Source organism: Sminthopsis crassicaudata, chromosome 2, assembly GCF_048593235.1.
Source record: "Sminthopsis crassicaudata isolate SCR6 chromosome 2, ASM4859323v1, whole genome shotgun sequence".
Taxonomy (NCBI): Eukaryota; Metazoa; Chordata; class Mammalia; order Dasyuromorphia; family Dasyuridae; genus Sminthopsis; species Sminthopsis crassicaudata.
This window is the reverse complement of record NC_133618.1, coordinates 502,376,230-502,398,566: the sequence shown is the minus strand read 5'-3', so window position 1 is coordinate 502,398,566 and position 22,337 is coordinate 502,376,230. Positions and strand designations below refer to the sequence as shown.

Below are 22,337 nucleotides of genomic sequence, written 5' to 3'. Positions count from 1 at the left end.
TAAAGGACAATATAAAAACAAAATGGATTAGTAAAAAAGATTTTTAAAAAAGAAATAGAACCAGATTCAGTTTCACATGGGTAAAACACACACACACACACACACACACACACACACACACACACACACACACACACACACACACACACATCTTGGTAAAATCTTCCCTTGTATTTTCTCTGCCTTTTAAAAATTTGTTCAGACTGAAAAATTAAGCAAGAAGAAACTGTATACCTTACAGCTTAGGAAAACACAGGAATCCTTCAGCTAGGAGAGCCTTACCTTCAGTACAGCTGAAGTGTTGACATGTACAAACCGAACTTCTGACAATATGGTCTTCCATATATCTGAATCTGACTCACGGTTTACGATATCCTAGGGAAAAAAAAAAATCAGATCTTATTGCATTTCTCTTCTCCAGAGACTTTGTGATTTTCATGTGCAGAAGGTTCAAAGGCCTTCTATGAGAGAGGCAATATGGCATAGTAGAGAGGGAGCTGACCTTGGAGTCAGGCAGACCTGCCCCATACGGACTGTGTGACTGAGCAAGTCCCTGAACTTCTCAGGGTCCCTGACAATTCCCCAGACTACAAGTCTCAAAGCAGGCACAGTTCTGTACAATTAAAGGAAGTTTTCTTATCAGGAGTGTAATTTATCAATTAAATCATAGATTCAATAGGGAAAAAAAAAAAAAAGCTATAATCATCAGATCCTACAACTGGCACTCAAAGACAACAGGCAGTTCTTTTTGCTACCATTAGCCTCTTCCCTAACACATATGCAAATGTAAATCACTTAGAAGGGGTGACTCTTTAAAGCTGTACACAGAGGCCCGTGGCCCACTTGGGAAAGACATGAAGGCACATTTTAAAGTTTGGGGTTTTGATTTTTTTTTTTGGACTATTTTAGATTTTCTGTACTATCTTTTCACAAATAAAGGCTAAGGAGCCAAGCCATTTTTATAAACAGACATTTCTTAAACTTCTTTAAGTGAAGAGGGAGTAGCAAAAAGCAGTCGCTGTCAACAGCTGGCACAAAGATTTCTGAAGCTGGATCTGACTTCAATTATTTAAGATAAGCATTTGGCAAAAGAAGAAATATTCTGTTTATTTTTTTTAATAACCTCGCTTCACCCCGTAAACATATTGCAAGAATGGACTTGTAGGTTTTTAAGTAAATGAATACGATTTCTAATTAGAACCATAAATCAGAATTCTTCTCACAGCTCATATTTTGTAAAGCACTTTAAGGTTGAGAAAGCACTTTCCTCAAAGCAATCCAATAATGTAGTTAAGGCAAGTATTATTATCCCCACTTTACAGATGAAGACATTAAAACTCTAAGAAGGCACACAGCACTCAGGCAGGATTTGAAACCAAGGATTAGAACTTTCTGGTTCCAAGTCCAGTGTGCTTTCTGCCATCCCAAACTGTATCTCCACAGTGGGTTCAAATATACCATTCAACTTAATTCAAAAAGCACTTACTGAGGGCCCACTGTCTGCTAGGCAGTGGGCTTGACACTGGAGGTATAGAAACAAAATTGCAACAATCCTTCCCGTTCAGAAACATACCATTTATCAAGGGGGTGAGGGACAGAAGGGGCAAAATGTACACAGATAATGCACACAAATAAAATACAATTTATCATTTGGAGGGTCAGGAGAGATATGGAAAGGCTGCCTGCAGATGTGGGGAGCTCTGGAGAAAGCTAGGAGTTCTAGAAGATGAAAGGATGAAGAGCACTCCAGACACAAGGGCTCCAAAGGCCCAGATACAGGAACCTTGTTTCCTAAGGACACAATAGGCTAGTTTGGTGACAGCATATATAGTGCATGAGAGCTAGTAATGGGAAATCTGTCTAGAAAAGAGAGTGCAGCCCGACTGTGAAAGGCTTTGAATGCCAAACATGATAGTTTGTATTTTATCCTAGAATAAGATAACACTGGTTTTTGGAGGTACTCTTTAATAATAATTTTATTAACTTATCAACAAAAGGCTCTAATTCAAAATGATGTCACTTAATATCTGATGTAATAAAAAGAGCTCTGGGCCAAGAGTTAGAACATTTCCCTTATGCAACTCAAAACTTGATGGTGCTCCTACTCACTTAGTGGTCTGGGTCAAATGACCCCTCTGGGACTCACATTCTTCATGTGCTAAATGAAAAGGTTGGATTAAGTACTCTCTAGAAAATTTTATTTCAACTCACCACTCTCCAAAGATTCTGGGCTGGCATGGAAATGTTATAGTCGATATAACAGGAAATTTCTTGAGAGTGTGGACTTAGAGGTGCAGCAACATCGTGCCTGAATCAAGAAAAATAGTACTTTATGGAGAAATTCCTTAGCACTGCTTTGGATGGACCTTTGTCCACTTTAAGATAACTTTGGGGAATGTATGAGATATAAAGTCTGATTTTCAATGATAAAAAATTGGCCTCAGGAAAAAGTGAATAAATTTTTAACTTAGATATACATATGATATGCCATTGCATACTTATCTAATTTTCAGTAACATAAAGCCAACATGTTGCATGACAAAGTAAGAATCCCCAAAATGATACTAACAGGTTAGAATACTGGTTTAAAAGGAAAAAGATATGATAGTTGTGAATGTAAAGTCTTACAAATGAATTAAATAAAGCTTCACACATGTAAGATAAAGAAAGACATGGGCAGAGAACAGCTCATAAAAAATTATCTGAGAGTTTTATGGACTATAAGTTAATTCCACTTGAGTCTCTAATGTGACATGACAGCTAAAAAAGAAATACAATCTTAGCCTGCATTGATAGGAGGACAGTGTCCAGCAAAAGGGAGGTGACAGTACCAGTGGTCTCTGTCCTATGTCAGACCATGTTTAGTTCTAGCAATCACACTTTAGGAAAATAATATTGGTAAAATAGACTAGTCTTTTTTTTTTTTTTAATTTTAAAATTATACATTTTTTTGACAGTATATATTCATGAGTAATTTTTTTTATTTTTTTATTTTTTTATTTATTTAGAATTTTTTTTTCACAGTATATATGCATGAGTAAATTTTTTTTTATAATATTATCCCTTGTATTCATTTTTCCAAATTATCCCCCCCCCCCTCCCTCCATTCCCTCCTCCCGATGACAGGCAATCCCATACATTTTACATATGTTACAATAAAACCTAGATACAATATATGTGTGTAAATACCATTTTCTTGTTGCACATTAAGTATTAGCTTCCGAAGGTATAAGTAACCTGGGTAGATAGACAGTAGTGTTAACAATTTACATTCACTTCCCAGTGTTCCTTCTCTGGGTGTAATTATTTCTGTCCATCATTGATCAACTGGAAGTGAGTCGGATCTTCTTTATGTTGAAGATATCCACTTCCATCAGAATATATCTTCATACAGCATTGAAGTGTACAGCGATCTTCTGGTTCTATTCATTTCACTCAGCATCAGTTGATGTAAGTCTCTTCAAGCCTCTCTGTATTCCTCCTGCTGGTCATTTCTTACAGAGCAATGGTATTCCATAACCTTCATATACCATAATTTACCCAACCATTCAAGTAATTTTTTTTATAACATTATTCCTTGTATTCATTTTTCCAGATTTTCCCCTCCTTACCTCTACTCCCTCTCCTAGATGACAGGCAATCCCATACATTTTACATGTGTTACAGTATAACATAGATATAATATATGTGTGTAAATCCAATTTTCTTGTTGCACGTTAAGTATTGGATTCTGAAGGTATAAGTAACCTGGGTAGATAGACAGTAGTGCTAATATTTTACATTCAATTCCCAGTGTTCCTTCTCTGGGTGTAGTTGTTTCTGTCCATCATTGATCAACTGGAAGTGAGTTGGATCTTCTTTATGTTGAAGATATCCACTTCCATCAGAATACATCTTCATACAGTATTGTTGTTGAAGTGTACAGCGATCTTCTGGTTCTGCTCATTTCACTCAGCATCAGTTCATGCAAATCTCTCCAAGCCTTTCTGAATTCATCCTGCTGGTCATTTCTTACAGAGCAATAATATTCCATAGCCTTCATATACCATATACCATATACCCAACCATTCTCCAATTGATGGACATCCATTCATCTTCCAGTTTCTACCCACTACAGGTCCCTTTCCCCTCTTTAGTATTTCCTTGGGATATAAGCCCAGTAGTAGCACTGCTGGATCAAAGAGTATGCACATTTTGATAACTTTTTGGGCATAGTTCCAGATTGCTCTCCAAAATGGCCAGATTCGTTCACAACTCCACCAACAATGTATTAGTGTCCCAGTTTTCCCACATCCCCTCCAACATTCATCCTTATTTGTTCCTGTCATCTTAGCCAATCTGACAGGTGTGTAGTGGTATCTCAGAATTGTCTTAATTTGCATTTCTCTGATCAATAGTGATTTGGAACACTCTTTCATATGAGTGGATATAGTTTCAATTTCATTATCTGAGAATTGTCTGTTCATATCCTTTAACCATTTGTCAATTGGAGAATGGTTTGATTTCTTATAAATTAGGATAAATTCTCTATATAAAATAAGACTAGTCCTATGACAAAAGAAAGGATAACTGATGGACAATTGTATCCTCATGATGCCAAGAAAACTTGGAAGAAGATCTAAGATCCCATGTATTTCAAGTGACTATGTTGTGAATTTGTGGGTGAAAAATTCTATATAGAATGGACACGGATGAACAAGTGGCAACCTTCATTACTTGAAGAATTACTCTTATTAGTGCAGAAATAAAACCAAAACCCCTTATGCCTTCATTAATCTATAAATCTCAGCATAAAATAATAATAGACCAAGCTAAATACAAGTCACTTGGCCTGCTTGTCTGATGCTGGATCCGTGATGTCACTGAGCTATGACACCAACAGGGGCACTTCCCTTTCTGACACAGACCACAATACACTGACACCTCTCACATCCATGTTGTTGTGCAGTCCTCCTCTGAGGGATCTACTTAAAGGCTTCCCTACTCTGCTGAGCCTTTCTGCATCAAGATGGTTCATCCTCTCATCCCATGACTAGGCTCTCTTCTATTCCAGATGTAAATCTTTGTCAAGATCTTTTATTCCATTTTTGAACACAAGCCATTGTTGCTAATATGTCATGTGACTTATCCTCATGAGGCACTCCACTGCCCTTTGGGCCAGCTGCAGTGGTGACTCTTCCCTGACTGCTGTCTCACAAAGCCCCGCCACCAGAATAAGCAAGGCTTTGATGGCAGGTCAGGACTGCTGAACTTGCTGTGCTATTTTCCAAGGGCATCACTTTCTGACTAAGGTCAAGTCTGAGCCCAGCTCAAAGACTAGAGAATGAATGTTTAGAAGGACCCTGGAATCCCTCTTCTCCATCCCTGAACAAGAAACTCTGGGACAACAATCTCTCTGGCCTGCCACCATCACCAACTTTCTGCATCAGTTCAGAAAGAGAAGCTGTAAACTATGGGCATTTTAAATTAGAAATCCTGTAGGCATCTCAAAATCAACATGTCCAAAACAAAGTATTTCCCCTGAGACCTGCCCCACTTTAAACTTTCTTATTTTGGTTAAAGATTATTACTATTTTTCTAGTCACCTAAATTCACTATCCCACAGTCCTCCTCAACTTGTCAGAGCCTCGTTGGAGACAGGTGATGAATGGGTAGTAGCTCTAGGCAGCACTTTTACACGACTTCCTCTATCCCTGCTTAATAGCACTTAGAAGTAATAAATGGCAAAGTGCTCCATGGTAGTGTTTAAAAAGGCACAAGTGACAGTAAGAGAAAGGGAACAATTTACAAGGTTGACAATAAGAAGACAAAATGAAGCCAGAACAAGGGTAACAGTCTGGCAAGGTCCTAAAAGATAAAAGGACAAGATGTCATGGTGAGCACAAAGAACATATACATAAAGAACAAGACATAGTGAGAGCTGGAATAAGAAGAGTCAGATAAAGGAATATCAAAAGAGAAAAACTGGTTTGGGTTTTTTATCCCCATCAAAAGGCTGGGAGCTAATAATGATAGAAAATCAAAAGGCACCAACAAAGCTTAAAAAAAAAAAAAAAAAAAAAAAAAAAGGAACATAACAAAAGACTGCCAAATGCTTTGTTAAAATGAAATTATATCACTGATATAAAGTATATTTATCAATAATATTCTCACAACTGACCAAACTAGCAACTGTTTAAAAAAAAAAAAAAAAAAAAAAAAAAAAAAAAAAAAAAAAAAGGAAACAACTTAGGAAGGGCTAGCTCCCAATGAGCCATGCTGGTTCCTACTTATTAAACTCACTGATATGTTGTTTTGATACTGATATTTTCCAATGAATGGTAAAACAAACTCCACTATAAATTACATTCTCTGAAAAGTCAATTTGATTACAAACAGAAAGGATGTGCCTATTCACTTTGATTTTGTATCTGACCAACTGTATTGTCTCTCAAGGTCTAGTTTAATCAGCTTATTTAGCCATTTTCCAATAACTGAACAAATGCTTTTCCCTAGCTTTTTATAATCAAAAGTACTGCTGCTATGACTATTTCTGTATGAATGGATTTTTTCTAACCTTTTGGGGGACAAGATCCTAGTAGTGGGATCTCTGTTTCAAAAGCTATGAGTAATTTGGGAACTATCCCTGTAGAATTAAAAACCATTTTCAAGAATGACTGAAGCAATTCACAATTCTATCAATAGTAAATTAGTACAGTAATCTTCCCCTGGGCTGCATGTTGGCAATCACCATGTCCTTTTCTAGGTGTTCGGTAACCATTCTCTTAATAATACACTGCCAAATATATTGAGCACATTTGTAATTAAAATGAAAGTAGACTACATATAATGACCAAGGTAGGCCCCAAAGAAGAGTTAAGTAAATACACCTTTACCCTTTTTTTGCAGAAATAAGGGGAGTACTTCATATATATTGAAATTAGTTTGACATTCTAATTGGTTTTGCTCAAATACTTTCTCTTTTTTCTTTATTCTTTTTTCAGGGGATAGTTTAGTGGATTAGAGTTAGGAAGCAGATATTGAAAATGAAGGTGACAGAAAAAACAAAAAATTCAATAAAATAAAAAATAATTCTCACTAGCATTTACATAGTACTTTAAGTTTGTAAATCAATTGATATCTTGTTTTATTCTCACAAGAACCCTGGAAGGTGGGTATTATCCTCATTTTATAGCTAAGGAAACTGAGGTAGACATTAAGTGATTTGCCCAGAGTCACTCAGCCACCAGATGTCAAAATCTGCATTTGAACACAGGTCTTCCTGACTACAAGTCCAGCATTGTGTACCCCTCTCATTGTCCTGATTAAAATAAATCATTTATTCTAGACTTTTGTCAGAAATAGAAGCCAAGCCTAACAATCCATAATCTCAATTACCTTCTGGTCTTTCAGAGGTTACTGACAACAGCTCAGCAGTTACACCCCTCAGTACCCTAAGTCCTGAGTTCATGTGGGCCAAGTGACTTAGGTCCAGAGGGCATTCTTATTTAATCTCCTTGTTTATCTTGGCTATTAACTTCTTATTTCCAATATTTGTATATGCCCCATTCAGTACAAAGAAAACAGAAAAAAATCAGCACTGAGAGGTTCTTTCTCTTTGTCACCATTACCCATGAGCAATCTTTCCTTGGCTGCCACTTCTTTCATCTTTGTGTTCTTCCTCATTTTGATCACCAGTCTCAGCTCTTCCAGGGTAAATATAAAACCCTCTGTTAAGCTTTTAAAGCTGTTCAGAACCTGACTCCTGCTTTCAACCCAGCAACATTGGCCTCTGGACTGTCCATCTCCAGGCTCTAGCCATTTCAACTGGCTGGTTCCCATATTGGGAACTTTCTGCCTCCTTGGTTGCTAACCTAAGTGGGTTTCTTCTAAGTGTCAGCTAAACTTCTTTCTCTTTGGACACATATCTTTCTTAATCTTAGTCCTTTCCCCCAAGAATGTTTTCAATCGATCACATATACAGACACATATCCTTTATACAGATTACACACACACACACACACACACACACACACACACACACACACACACACACATGTAATTTTTCCAAACAATATACACATATGTATTATTTGTAAAGATTGTTCACACAATTCAAAGTGGAGGGGCTATTTTTATTTTTTCTCCCCTGCTTTTCTCTGCATTCTTAGTGTTTAGTACAATGCCTGCTCACGTAGAATGTGCTTAATAAATGCTTGTTGACTGCCGTCCAACTGAAAAATAAGAATTGCCTAATAATACCACGACAGCTATACAGCTTGGCTTTCCTTTAATAAACAAGGACTAAAGAACCCTACAGATCAGCAATATTAAATGATTAAGTAATAAATGCTTCTTGCTGGGCTTTGATTTGGAGCCCTACCACTCCTAACATTCTTTTGTCAAGATTTTGTATTCAACCTCCATCACCTGCTTTAACTCCCTTCTGTATATTTAGACCATTCTTTCTCTGAAGCCTTTTTAAAAATAGTCTAATATGCACCCTAAATTTTGGGAAAACATGTCAGAATTTCTTCTTTTCTGCCACAGAATCAAAAAATGGAAGTCAAAAAGTGGAATAGTTCCCACCATTTCCACTTTAGCAATCAGTTCCTCTTTGCCATGAGAATAAGATCTAGAATAGAAGTTCAAGCAATTGGCAAACATTTCTCAAGCATTACCATTAAGCTCCAGCTACTAGGCATATAAATGCAAAGAACCAAATAATCAGAACCCACACTTCTAGTGGAGTTGACAATAATATATATATAAATGTAGAAACAGAATAAATAAAAATAAATAACAAGCTAGTTAAAACACAAGATATTTTAGGGAGGGAGAACATTAGTAGTTGGAGGGGAATCAGGAAAGACTTCAAGTAGAAGGTGGTACTTCAGCTATAACTTGATGGAAGGAAGAGTTTCCATACGGTACAGATGAGAAGGTAGTGAATTCCAGATATGCTAGATGACATAAAATAGAGTATCCTGCATGAGGAACCACAACAAAGCCCATTTGGCTGGACTGAGTATGCAGGATGGATAATGAAAATGGAAAGGTAAGTTGGGGCCATGTTGTGAAGATCATCACCACAATGTCACTTCTAAACAAGATCATCAGAGACTTCCTTTTTTACTTAGCCTTTGCCCAGGACATCTTCTATGACAGTAGTAACAGCCACAGCAGACGAAGGCAGCAAAGCGGCACAGTGAACAGAGTGCCAATCTGAAGTCAGCTTCAGCCACTTTCTGGCTATACAACCTTAGAACTTAACCTCTGTTTACCTCAGTTTTCTCATTTCCTAAAATGGTAAGAATATCACTTCCCTTTCAGGGTTGTTGTGAGAATAAAATAAAATTATAACTATAAAATGTTTAGCACAGTGTTTGGCACATAGTAAGCACTATATAAATGTTGGCTATTATTATTAGCAGCAGTAGTCAGAACAGATCCTTAAATAAAGTTATCTCTATAGTTACATCTATCTTGCAGTGGCTTAACATACTAATGATAGAGAGCATTTAAGGCTCTGTTAGGTTTTTTAAAGTTAAAAGTGAATACAAAAAATACCTTCTGATATTCTTAGTCTACCTAGCCCATAATATACAATAATAAAACAAAACAAAATTTCTTGAAGGCTTAGTTGCCCTCCCTGGTATGAACTTGAAAAGATCAGGACTATACCTTCAAAAAACTGCTTTAAAAAAAAAAAAAAGTGTTCACAGTTTTATCACCCTTTTTGAATCCCTGTCAATTCAACTGTCAAGTTGCCATTTCTTTTACATGCCATGTAAAGCTGAACTTTTCTTTGTCTTAAATAAAAGATATCTTCTACAAAATTTAAGAGATATTCTGTAGTTCTAATACTCTTAGAGCTATGAAAATGTAGATACATCAATTAGGAAAGTTAAGAAGCCAGAAGCTGCAATTTCTTCCCACTAACTGAATTATGTCTGAACAAAAGGCGAATCTGGAGGGTAACAATAAAGGTAGAGAACAGCAGGAACACTTACGTATTGAGGAAACGAGTGGTAATTCCATGGACCAGCTGTACAATATCCCCATGCCGTACAGGCCTAGGAGGATTGGTCACTACCAACTGATGCCTAGTTAACAGAGAAAAGAATTTGTATATCCATCCAGGAGGAATAGCTCAGACTATGTCAAATGACAGCTAGCAAAAACACTGAGCCAAATGAGGAAGAGAGAACTTAACTCATGGTAAAAACATTAATTTTGTACCTTCCAAGCCAACAGCATCTTTTACATAGATAAAATATGGGCAAAACAAGTAATTTAATATCATTATTGAATCCTGGAACTTGTTTGCCTGCATCTCCAACTTCTATTTTAGTTTATAAATAAATAAATAACTTCATAATGAAATTAGTTATTTATAGAGAGCTTGAGGGTACTTAAAAGCAGCTTTTCAAGGATTAAAAAAAATGCCCACAGAAATAATGCTTATTTTGTCCTATATATGGAAAAAGTTTGTGAAATAAAGTAAAACTTCAGCTCTATATTCCTCTCAAAACAAATGAGTTTTTAATTTATATTTATGTCTGATGGAAGTGGATATCTTCAACAAAGAGAAGATTTTCCTCAGATCCAATTGATCAATGATGGACAGAATCAGCTACACCCAGAGAAGGAACACTGGGAAATGAGTGTAAACTGTTTGCATTTTTTTGTTTTTCTCCCCAGGTAATTTTTACCTTCCGAATCCAATTCTTCCTTTGCAACAACAACAAAATTCGGTTCTGCACATATATATTGTATCTAAGATATACTATAACATATGTAATATGTATGGGAATGCCTGCCATCTAGGGGAGTGGGTGGAGGGAAGGAGGGGAAAATTCGGAACAAAAGGGAGTGCAAGAAATAATGTTGTAAAAAAATTACCTATGCATATGTACTGTCAAAAAAAAAAGTTATAATTATAAAATTAATTTAAAAATAATAATAACTAAGTAAGAAGAAAAGGAAAAATGAAAAAAAATAATTTATATTTATGTAAATAAAAGGAGAGTAAAAAGTTAGCTCCAAAATAAAACTAAAATAAGTTTCAAAGTTACAAAAAATATGAAATTAACTCATCTTCCTCATATGAAATGATGACAAAAAGGGGGAAAAAAAAGAAATAAGGGACATCTTGCCTCACATTTTCAAATAGAAAGAAGAAAGAAATTTGAAGTAAGAGGACTTGTACTCAAATGTTTGATATGCCTTTTATTACTTGACCTTTAACCTCTCTGGGTCTCAGTTTAAAATGTTAAAAATGAAGGAATTGGAGTATATCCCCTTTAATATCTTTATATTGTTATTGTTGTTGATCCTTGAAGAGGACCCTGACATAAGGGAGGTGAGACCGTGACATGCAAGTGAATTGGATTTCAGTGAGGGAACGCTGTGTGCAAGGTCCCCTGGCTCACTTTCTCCTCCAGAACCATATGGATCCAGTGTCAAGATATGGATCAAGATGACTATAGATGGCCTGGATGAAATTTCCCTTTTAGGTCTAAACCTATGATCCTATGATCTTTTTTTTACCAGAATTAACTATGGTTTTATGGGTTCTACATCTCTTACTAACAAGTCAGCAGAAAGAGAATTTTTCATTACCAGAATACAAACTATGATTATCAACTACTTTTCTAATTATCAGACAGAAATATTAAAAATCCAAAATGTTCAACAATTATAAAGAGATGCAGACCAAGAGCTTGGTGATAGGAGTTTTCTGTACTCACTTCCCAGGATCTTTTACAATCCACCAGTTATTGACATCTTTAAAGGGATAACAAGTCACCTGTTGCTGATGAGAGCTGCCTCGGCCATCCTCATACCTAGAGAGGGAATAATGTACACTATAACCGTAGGATTTTTTAGTGAAATCAGCAGCCAAGCTACCATTTTTTTCATTTTTGTAAACAAGTAAACAAGTACTTGCTTAGTCAACTAACTCTTTCCTGTTGTTCTTCACAAGTACAAAGTAAAACCTCGTTTGTACTGAAAGCCATTAAGGCACTCAAGTTTAATTCTATTTCATGTAATTTTTCCACATGTAGTATAAATTAGTAATATAAACAAGATTGTAGTATTTGACAATAAATTTCTTTCAAGAATCCTAAGTTCCAATTTTTCTGGACTTCAAAATCATGTGTCTACTGTTATTTCATCCTGGAACTTCCCACAGGGCCTAGGGACTGTTTATCCGAGAAAATTCAATCACTCTCTTATTCTGCTTATCCTGGAATATCCCTTTAAAAAGCCCTTTCTTCCATCACTGTGTTCCTCTGGGAACCCACATTTTGTGATGGGTCCCAAGCCAGTCTGTCTTTATTCCCTTCCTAGCCTTGTTCCAGATTTTTTTGTTCTTCAAAAATCACTTCCCTCCAACCTCCTGCTTCATATATTATCTTCCTTCATTAGAATGTAAGCTTATTGAGGCTAGGGACTGCTTTTTGTGTGTGTGTTCCCAGTATATAATAAGCATTTAAAAATGCTTATTTCCTTCCTTGCTTTTTTTTTTTTCTTTTTTTCTGCTGAGGCAATTGGGCTTAAGTGACTTTCCCAGGGTCACACAGCTAGGAAGTATTAAGTGTCTGAGGCCAGATCTGAACTCATGTCCTCCTGACTTCGGGGCTGGTGCTCTATCCACTGCACCATCTAGTTGCCCCATATTTTTAATTCTTTATAAGCATCCCTTTATATATAGAAGTTTGCTATAGATAAAATCTTTTTGAGTGGAAGGAAATTGTAGAGGTCAACTAATTCAATTCTCTCATTTTACAGATAAAAATGTTCAAAGAGTTCTGATCACAATTCATTCTTTTCTATTCATTTAGAGTATATTTAGCAGAATTTCTACCTGGTAAGAATTTGGTGAACTATTTTAAATCATAATATTTACTTTCCAGCACTTCAGATTAACCACTAAATTAGTCCAAATTAGTAAATTTTAGGATAGAGATGATGTGACTTCTTTACTTGTTGAATTTAATCTCTACTAGATTTTCTTAAACAGGTTTTTCTTAAACATCATAACATCAGCATAACAAAGTTATCCATTAAATCTCTCTGCAAAATTTATAGCAGAGCTGGAATTTTCAAAGCAATTAGTTTGTCAAGCAATTCTGCTCAAACACATTTCTAAGATTTGTATCTTTTTAAAGATGTAAAATATTCATGTTTGTTACCTGATAGGGTAGGTGTTCTTATGTGAATGAAGCCAGCAGGGCATGGGTTTACCTAAAACATTTCTCAGGGTGATCTGGGAACCATAGGCTACCTCTAATGGTTGGCCTTGTGTGATCCGAGCTAATCCACCCTAAAGACCAAAACAAAACACTAAATATTTCAACCAGAGATAGCAAAGAGTCTGTAAAAGAGACTTATAAAGTCATTCATTTGTAACCAGCAAAGCTATTCTAAATGGCTGAAGCATGTTTTCTTGGTTTTATATTGATAATTACCTCTAAGAAGCAATAAAGCAGTAAGATTTTTGTGCATTCATACAGTTTTTGATATTTGCCGGTAAGCTCTGCTCTGCTGAAGCAAACTCTTCTAAAAAATAATCAATAGTAAGCACCTGATTATAAATATTTGTTACAAATGTTTTGCTATTTTCATTTTTCAAAAGGAGAGATGAAAGTGATGTTCCCCCCAAAAAATCTACATTTGAGTATACTTATGAGTGTAAAGTATAAATGAATACCAAAATAATACTGCTAAAAAAAAAAAAACACAGCAAAAGACAGATTTGCAGCATCATATCCTGAAATTGCCCAAAGCAGCTGTTAATCAGAAAATCTAAAAATCATCCTTTATTCATACACTAATCAGTCTGCTTAATGCTGTAGAAATAAAAATGGAGAACTTTCTGCCAGAATAACTGCCCTGAACAGAAGGCAAGTCACCCAATTCTTACATACCTATTTTATCAAAATCCTAAAGTTTATACAAGACTGGATAATTATCAACAAATCCAAAGAAAAACTACAGCAAATGATTAATTCTAATTCAGAACTGCAAAAAAAAAAAGAGAAGAGGGCAAACAGTAGGGAAGGAGAGATTGGTGCCTGCACAGAATAGCTTCCTAGCATAAAACATGATTGGTACAAGTTTAAGTGTCCTGAGGGCAGAACAGTCTTAGAGTAGTCAGAAGAGGCAGCAAGGTTTCAAGGCTCTCAGAGCAGATAACCCAGGCTTAGGATCCTAACACTCTGTTCTGAGACTCTGGAGCACACTGTATCTCCAAGATCCAGGGGGAGGTAATCCCTACGGACAGACAGCAGCACAATAATCCAGGAGACTCAATGAAAAACAAAATTGGGCTATCTCATCTGAAAACAGCAGGGAAAATAGCCTGCTGTAGTACAAAGCCCCAATACAGGACCTAAAACTGGAAAAATAAATAATGCAAAGAAAACACCCCCACCCCAAACAATTATTGCAAATCTAGCTCTATCAATTGCAACCAGAGACTCAAAAGGAAAAAAAGCTATTTTTCACAAGCACAATATCTACAAGAAATGAAGCAAGAGATTTTAAAAAATGGAATAAAAGCTCTATAGTAAAAAACTTGAAAGAGAATACTGGAATAAAAAAAAAGATGAACTTTAACCCAAAAAAGAATCTCCAAAAACCAGAATAAACCAAACCAATTATTCATAGAAACTTCAAGAAATAGTAGAATAAAATTTGAAAACTGAAGAATAGAAGAAAATGAACTAGAATAAAATATAAGAACAAAAACAAATGATTGGGAAAATAAGGAGAGAGAATTCTAAAATCACTGGGTTACCTGGATTAGACCTGATTGTAAAAAGTCTGGCAATGATAGCTCAAGAAATCATAAATGTAAATTGCCCATATCTCTTAGAATCTGAGGACAAAATGAAAATAGAAATAACCCACTGATTGTCTCCTAAGAAAATCTCCAAAAGAAAAATCCTAAGAATGTTATAGCCAAAACCCAGAGTTTCCAAGTTAAAGAAAAGAAGACTGTCAATATCCAGGAAAAGAAGCAGCTCAAGTACTAAGGAACCACAGCCATGATCACAAAGGCTTGGCAGCTTCTATTTCTAAAAAAGAAGAAATCTTTGCATATAGTATTTTAAAAGGCTAATATCCTACAAAACTGAGTTTAATCCTATAGAGGGGGAAAAAAAAAAAGGACTTTAATGGAATAGGGGACGACTTCCAAACATTTCTAATGAAAAGACCATAAGTCCTTACTATGAAATGCAAAAACATAGAGGTCTAGAGAAATCTAGGAACAAATTAGGAACCTTAGTGTTTTCAACAGATATTCAACAGATATTGCTTGGGAAGGGAATGAAGGGAGGCACAAAATTTGGAAATGAACATTAAAAAAAAAAAAAAAAAAAACCAGACCATATTAAGGGAATTAAAGAAAAATATTGATCTTGGAAATAAACTATTATGTGGTTTTATGAGAAAGGTAAAAGGAAGAATATACTAGTATAAAAAGGAAGATTAGAAACACTGGCATCATTTTTAGTTGAAGCAAAAAAGGTTTTAAACACACACACACACACACCATTTGGTGTAGAAATAATATCAAAATCAACAGGAAGCAAGTAGGAATAGGGATGACAGTTAAAAGGACAACTCCAAAATAGATTTCCTGATCATGAAGAAAGGGGTAAAAAGGTTGACAAAAATAAAATGAAAATAAAATGGATTTTTAATATTGTAATAACTTTTCCATCAAATTCTCATTTAGTAAAATAAAACTTATGAAAAGTACTTTGCAAGTCTTAAAATGCTATGTAGATGTTATTATTGTTTAATGATGGTAAGGATAAAATTTTAGGTTGCTATTTTAATTAAAATGTCATTCCTTATTTGTACTTCTTACCTCCAAGCTGGCTTGGAAAGCACTAGACATAATTTGATCATGGGGTCCAGAGCGATATAGCACCATTAGGTGGATGTAGAAAAAAGATAAATACATAAATATTGGTATAATCAACAAGGCCACTCCTCTGGCTAACAAATGACAAAATACACGAGCCTGTTGGAAGATTTAAAAACACATAATTACTGCTTATCAAAGTTAAACTCTGTCATCTAGTATTTGATAAATCCACAAACTCCAGTTTCTGGAATAAGAACTTACTATTTGACAGAATTTGCTGGGAAAACTGGAAAATAATATGTCAGAAACTTGGCATAGACTTACATCTCACACCCCATACCAAAATAAGATCAAAATGGGTCCATGATTTGGATATAAAGGATGATACCATAAACAAATTAGGAGAGCAAGGGATAATTTACCTATCAGATCTTTGGAGAAGAAAGAAATTTATGACCAAAGAAGAACTAGAGAACATGATGAAAGGCAAAATGTACAACTTTGATTACATTTAATTAAAAAGATTTTGCACAAACAAAATCAATAGAAACAAGATTAAAAGGAAAATACAAAGCTGGGGGAAAAAATCTTTACAGTGCTTCTGATAAAGGTCTCATTTCTAAAATATATAAAGAATTGTGTCAAATTTGTAAGAATACAAGTTATTCCCCAATTGATAAATGGTCAAAGGATAGAGCCAATTTTTAAATAATGAATTTAAAGCCATCTGTAAGTCATATGAAAAAAATGCTCTAAATCATTATTGATCAGAGAAATAGAAATTAAGACAATTCTGAGATAACACTTCACACCTTTCAGATTGGCTAGTTCGCCAGGAAAAGATAATGATGAATGTTGGAGGTGGGGTGTGGGAAAACTGGGACACAGATACATTGTTGGTGGAGTTGTAAAATGATCCAACCATTCTGGAGAGCAATTTTGAACTATGCCCAAAATATCAAAATATGCATATCAAAATATGCATATACTTTGATCCCAACAGTGGCACTACTGGGTCTGTGTCCTTAGGAAATCATAAAGAAAGGAAAAGGAGCCATATGTGCAAAAATGTTTGTAGCAACTTTTTTTTTGTGGTGGCAAAGAATTAGAAAGAGTAGATGCCCATCAATGGGGGAATGGCTGAATAAGTTGTGGTATATGCAGATAACAGAATATTGTTTCTTCTCAATGGTTCAGTGATCCAAAACAATTCCAATAAACTTTGGACAAAAAAATGCCATCTGCATCCAGAAAAAGAACTATGGAGATTGAATGTAAAACATGCTATATTCACTTTTTTTTTTCCTGGTTTTTTTTTTTCTCTCCCATAGTTTTTCCCTTTTGCTCTGATTTTTCTCCCAACATGATTGGTAAAGCAATGTGTATTAAAAATAAATACATTTAAATTCTTTTTTAAATTAATTTTTTTTTTAAATTAAACTCTGAACTCTGAATTTCTTATATTTCCCACTTGGGAAATATCAAATGCACTAACTTTAACGACATTTTATTTTCTTATTAAACAAAATTGTAAATAGCCAACAAACTACATTTACATCAAAACATGAATATATTTTTGCGATGTTTTATGTAAAATTATGTTTTCTAGCCAATAAATATAATAACTAATGGATTTCAATACCTACATTTGATAAAGTTTGGTCTCCAATCAACTGCCAGGCATGGACTGAAGCAACGGTAAGTAGAAGAATATAAGTGAAAAGGCCCATATATTTTACCCTGAAAACACACCACAAAGAAATAAAACTGGGATTAAAAAAAAAAGTAAAGTAGGGAAAGCAAATCCCATCTAAAGGAAAAAAAATTGCACTTACCCAACTGCACAAGAACAAGAAACTCCAGTAAGAATTAGCCAAACCCACCAGCTCACAGAAAATGAGCTAGGATAAGAAAACAAAAACATAAAAACAGTTTGCATATTGTATTATTGTAAAAGTTACACAAAAATCACATATAACACAAATCTCTCAGGATTTGGGTACAAATTAAGACCAGGTACAACAAACAGTTCATAAATCTATATAAACTTAAACTATCTTGGAAGGATTTTTCCCAGTTCAGAATTCCTCAAGTTGAATACATGTTATATAGAGTAAATATTTATAAAGTCAGACACTTGAGCTAAGTTTAAAAAAAAAACCAAAAAAAACTTAGAGTAAAAAAGTCTTTGTTAAGAATTCAGCTATATCTGATTTTTTGTAATCCTATATGGGGTTTTCTTGACAAAAATATCAGAGGGGTTTGTCATTTTTCTTCTGTAGTGGATAATGGTAAACAAAGGTTAAATGACTTGTGCAGGGGGTTAAACAGCTAGAGAAGTTCAAATCTGAACTTAGGTCTTTCTGACTCCAGACCCAATATTCTTTTCACTTTGCTGTCTCTCCCAAAAATTTTAGTGCATTCTAAAACTTTAATAACTTCAGAACATAAACAGTTCAAACTCACAAAATTTCCACAACATTTGAAAGGTTAATAATTTAAATTTTATAATAGTGATGTTTCTTTTTTTTTTTTTTTTTTTTTTTTTTTTTGCGACTCTGGTGGGACACGAACCTACAGTGATGTTTCTAATTAAAATTCAATGTAACTACCATTTTGTGATATACATTGTACTAGTTTTAGACTTTGTAAAAACTTTAAACTACTGTTTCAGTGAATAAATCTAATTTTAAGATCACCAAAGAACAAGGTTCTGATAAATACATGACAGTTTTGATATTCCCCCTCAAAAAAACTTGAGAAAATATCTCCAGAAATATCAGATATGCAATGTAAAATGATTGAAATGCATAAAGCTAAATAAGTATAAAATAAATTTAAATAATAAAACTTTCAAATTATGTTTTTGTAAGTTTTTAACATTTATACTTCTGAATATATTAATGCTTAAAGCTGCAGTAACTGTATGTGCATATATTATATAGAAATATGCACACATATACATACATATAAACATGCAGGATACAACATATAGCATAGGGGCCAAGTTTTGAAGGTATAAATAATGTAAGCTTTATAAAAGAAAGATAAAATATAACTATAAATATTACATTTTGAAAATTAACATTAATTTAGCAAGCATGCTCTCAAAATACAAGATACAAAAAGTCCAAATGGGAAAAGCAACATATGGATCATTTCCATTAAAGAAGGATTCATGAAAGTAATCTTACCTGTATTTTTGGAAATTGGAGAACTTTAGGTAGGACAATACAGCCAAGAGATTAAAAAAAATTAATAATGACTCCAATAGCATCAGCCTAGACTGAGTAATTAAAGAATTCTCTAAGAAAAAAAAAAAAAAAAAAAAAAAAAAACAAACCATGACCAAATCTGTGAAAACGAGCCCAAAACATTTGGGATTCTTTTATACTGTCTTAAGTGTCTCACTATCCCACTCACCAAAGAAGTTTTTCTAAAACTTTTTATTCCTTCTCTAACTTTCAACGCTTCTTCCTCTCCCATCCTCTCAGCTGAAAAAAACTGTCTCCCATTTCACTGACACAATTAAGGCAATTAGCCAACAGCTTCTTTTCTCCCTTCTCCCTCAACCCACATCACTCAGATGCTTTCTACCACTATCTTTGCTTGATCCATCTCACATGAAGAGATGCTCCTTCTTCACAAGGCAAATCCTCATGCCTAAATAAGTGACCCCATTCCATTTTGTTTCCTCCAGCAGAATGCCCCCTACAATCCTCTCACTTCAATCATTCCTTGTCTACTGGCTGCTACCCAAACCCTGCAAAATTGTTCATATCTTGCCTAAACTCAAAAAATTCTCAATTTATTTATCCCTGCTTTCTATCATCTCCTTTCTCTCCCCCCCCCCCCTCTCCATTTTATGTACCAAGGATGATACTACTTCCTTTCCTTTCACTCTTTTCTTAATAATCTATGAGATGAAGTCTAACCTCATCATTCAATTGAAGTTGCTCTGTCCTAAGTTATCATGCCTCTTAATTACCAAATCTAATGGCCTGAAGCCAAGATGATAAAGTAAGCAAAACAAAATGCAAAATGAGCTCCCCACCATTCTATGTTCCACAACTCCTCCAAAACTCTAGAACACACACTAGATTGAATCCTGTAAGAAATCCAAGAAAAAAAAGTTGTAGTAAATCATTACTCCAAACCAGAGGTGTCTTCAGACACAGAGGACAGGGTCTGACCAGAATCAGGCCCAACAAGCACTCCAGTGTAGGGCAAGGACATGTACACATTAGAAAGAGAAAAAGCTCTGTGCATCTAAGATAAAGGGGTCTACAGTTATGTACAGTACAAGAAGTCAGTCACAGATCCAGTGTGCACAGAGGAAGGAACTGCACCTAGAGGTTACACTGCAGGATAAAGAGCAGGCCCTGGCCCTAGGCTGGGTACTGAGCAAGAAGCAAGCTCAGAACCAAGCAACAGCTGCTAGCTCAGCATGTAGAGAAACAACCAGGCCAAAGTGAAGCTTAAAGTTCTATCACTCTGAATCAGAAGTTTCCCAGCATCTACTAGATAAGTCCACAGGCCTACCACTTAAATCCAAATCCTGCATCAAAAAAGGGGTGAGGGATAATATCAATTGAACCCATTATCTGAATTGGTCATGGAAGGGATTACGCACAGAGAGTTGGATACAGAAATACATTTTCCCAACAGAAAAACAAGAGGGTAAGGGAAGAAAAAAGGAGTGAGAATATGAGAGAATATATAAAAAGAGAGGTTAGTCCTAAGTAAAACAAATTCTTACACCAAGCATAGACAAAAATATTTATAGCAATTATTTGTGTGATACCAAAAAAATGGAAACTGAGGAGGTAGGTGTCCAAAGGGGGAAAAGCTGAACAAGTTATGCTGTATAATTATCATAGAAATGACAATGGAGATGGTTTCAAAGAAACATGAGAAAATTTGAATGAATTGATGCAAAATGAAAACTAAGAAGCAGAACCAGGGAACAAATTGTATGGTAACAATATAGTAATGACAAACAACTTTGAAAGATTAAGGGACTTTGATCAGTGAAATGACTAACTACGATTCTAGAAGAGCTATGATGCTAATAGAGAGGTAAAGGATTCAGAATGTATACAGAATTTTTTGGACATGGTCAATGCAAGTATTTGTTTTGCTCGACTACGTGGTTTTTTAACTGTGTGTCTTTAGGACTGTCTGAACCCACTTCTCCTCTCCCTCTATCCTATACTTAGTGATCTCATCATCTTTCATGGATAAAATTATCATCTCTACACTGAGGATTCCCTGAACTACTTCTCTACCCCTCGCTCTCTCTAATACTGTCTACTGAACATCTTGAATTATTAAGTCTTATAGAGAAATCAAACTCAACATGTCCAAAACTGAACTCATCACAAATTTCCTTATTATTGTCAAATGCATCCTCCTCCTCACAGTTACTCAGTCTTGAAACCTAGGTATCATTGTCAACTTCCTACTCTTTTCCTCCTCAGCTCCACATCCAATCTACCACCAAGTCCTGTCAGTTCTACCTGAATAGGCTCCTTCTTTCTGCTGACACTGCAACCCCAGAGTGCAAGCCAACATCACATCATGCTTGGACTACTCAGTAGCCTGCAGCTTGGGCTCCCTCCCTTACTTTTCTTTCCCATTCCCATCCACACTCAATCAGCAATCAAAGTGATCTTCCTAAAGTACAGGTGTGAACACATCCCTCTCTTCCCACCCACCCCCATCCCATAAATCCAATACAAAATCTTTTGGCATTCTAAGTCCTCCATAACCTGGACAATTCCTACCTTTCCAACCTTCTTATACCTTACAGGTATTCTGTGATCCAATGACAGCGATCATTTTGCTGTTCCTCATAAAAGACACTCCATTCTCTTTCTTGGAGCATTTTCATTGGCTGCCCCCAAGGCCTGGTTACCCCAACTTTCTTCTAACCCTATCTTCTATAAGAAGTTTTTCCTGATACCAATGAATTCTATCTCACTTGTCTCTATCTTATTTGGATATCATTGTTTCCATGTTGTCTCTTCCATTAGACTGTAGGGTGGGGACTGTCTTTTGCCCTTCTTTGTATCCCCAGTACTTACCCCAATGCTCCAAACATTGGTAGGTATTTAATAAGACTGACTTTAACAAGACAATAGAACTTCATTTTATTTGTGAATAGACTTGAGATCATTTTTAAAAAAAAGAAAGAAAGAAAGAAAGAAAGGCCTTATGAAAAGTATCTGTTTAAGGAAAATTTGAGGAAGACAGACCTCATCCTGGATGTAAAAAATATCATTGAGAACCGATACACACTTCCAAAAGCTGAAAAATGAAACCACTAGGTCTTTGTGAAGCGCTTGAAATTAAATCATCCTTTGGACTTATTGTCAAAAATTTTGGAAAGAAGTAGATGGTGCTACAAGGCAAATGAATGAAAACCTGCCCCAGTATGTCTAGTTTAAGCTGCTCAACTCCCTTTGGA

General features: G+C 35.2%; 1 protein-coding gene across 6 annotated transcripts in view; it reads right to left on the bottom strand.

Moving 5' to 3' along the window:
• POMT1 (protein O-mannosyltransferase 1) overlaps positions 1-22,337 on the bottom strand; it is a 37,844-nt gene that overhangs the window by 8,838 nt on the left and 6,669 nt on the right. For 5 of the 6 annotated variants that reach the window (XM_074293927.1, XM_074293928.1, XM_074293930.1 and 2 more), the window contains 9 exons: positions 19,063-19,174; positions 17,704-17,769; positions 17,515-17,608; positions 15,869-16,024; positions 13,182-13,312; positions 11,733-11,828; positions 9,993-10,085; positions 2,212-2,308; positions 283-375 (listed from right to left, as the gene is read on the bottom strand). In XM_074293927.1, the coding sequence (XP_074150028.1) occupies positions 283-375; positions 2,212-2,308; positions 9,993-10,085; positions 11,733-11,828; positions 13,182-13,312; positions 15,869-16,024; positions 17,515-17,608; positions 17,704-17,769; positions 19,063-19,174 (938 nt within the window). The remainder of the gene's footprint in view (positions 1-282; positions 376-2,211; positions 2,309-9,992; positions 10,086-11,732; positions 11,829-13,181; positions 13,313-15,868; positions 16,025-17,514; positions 17,609-17,703; positions 17,770-19,062; positions 19,175-22,337) is intronic. The other variant, XM_074293932.1, reaches the window with a different exon arrangement.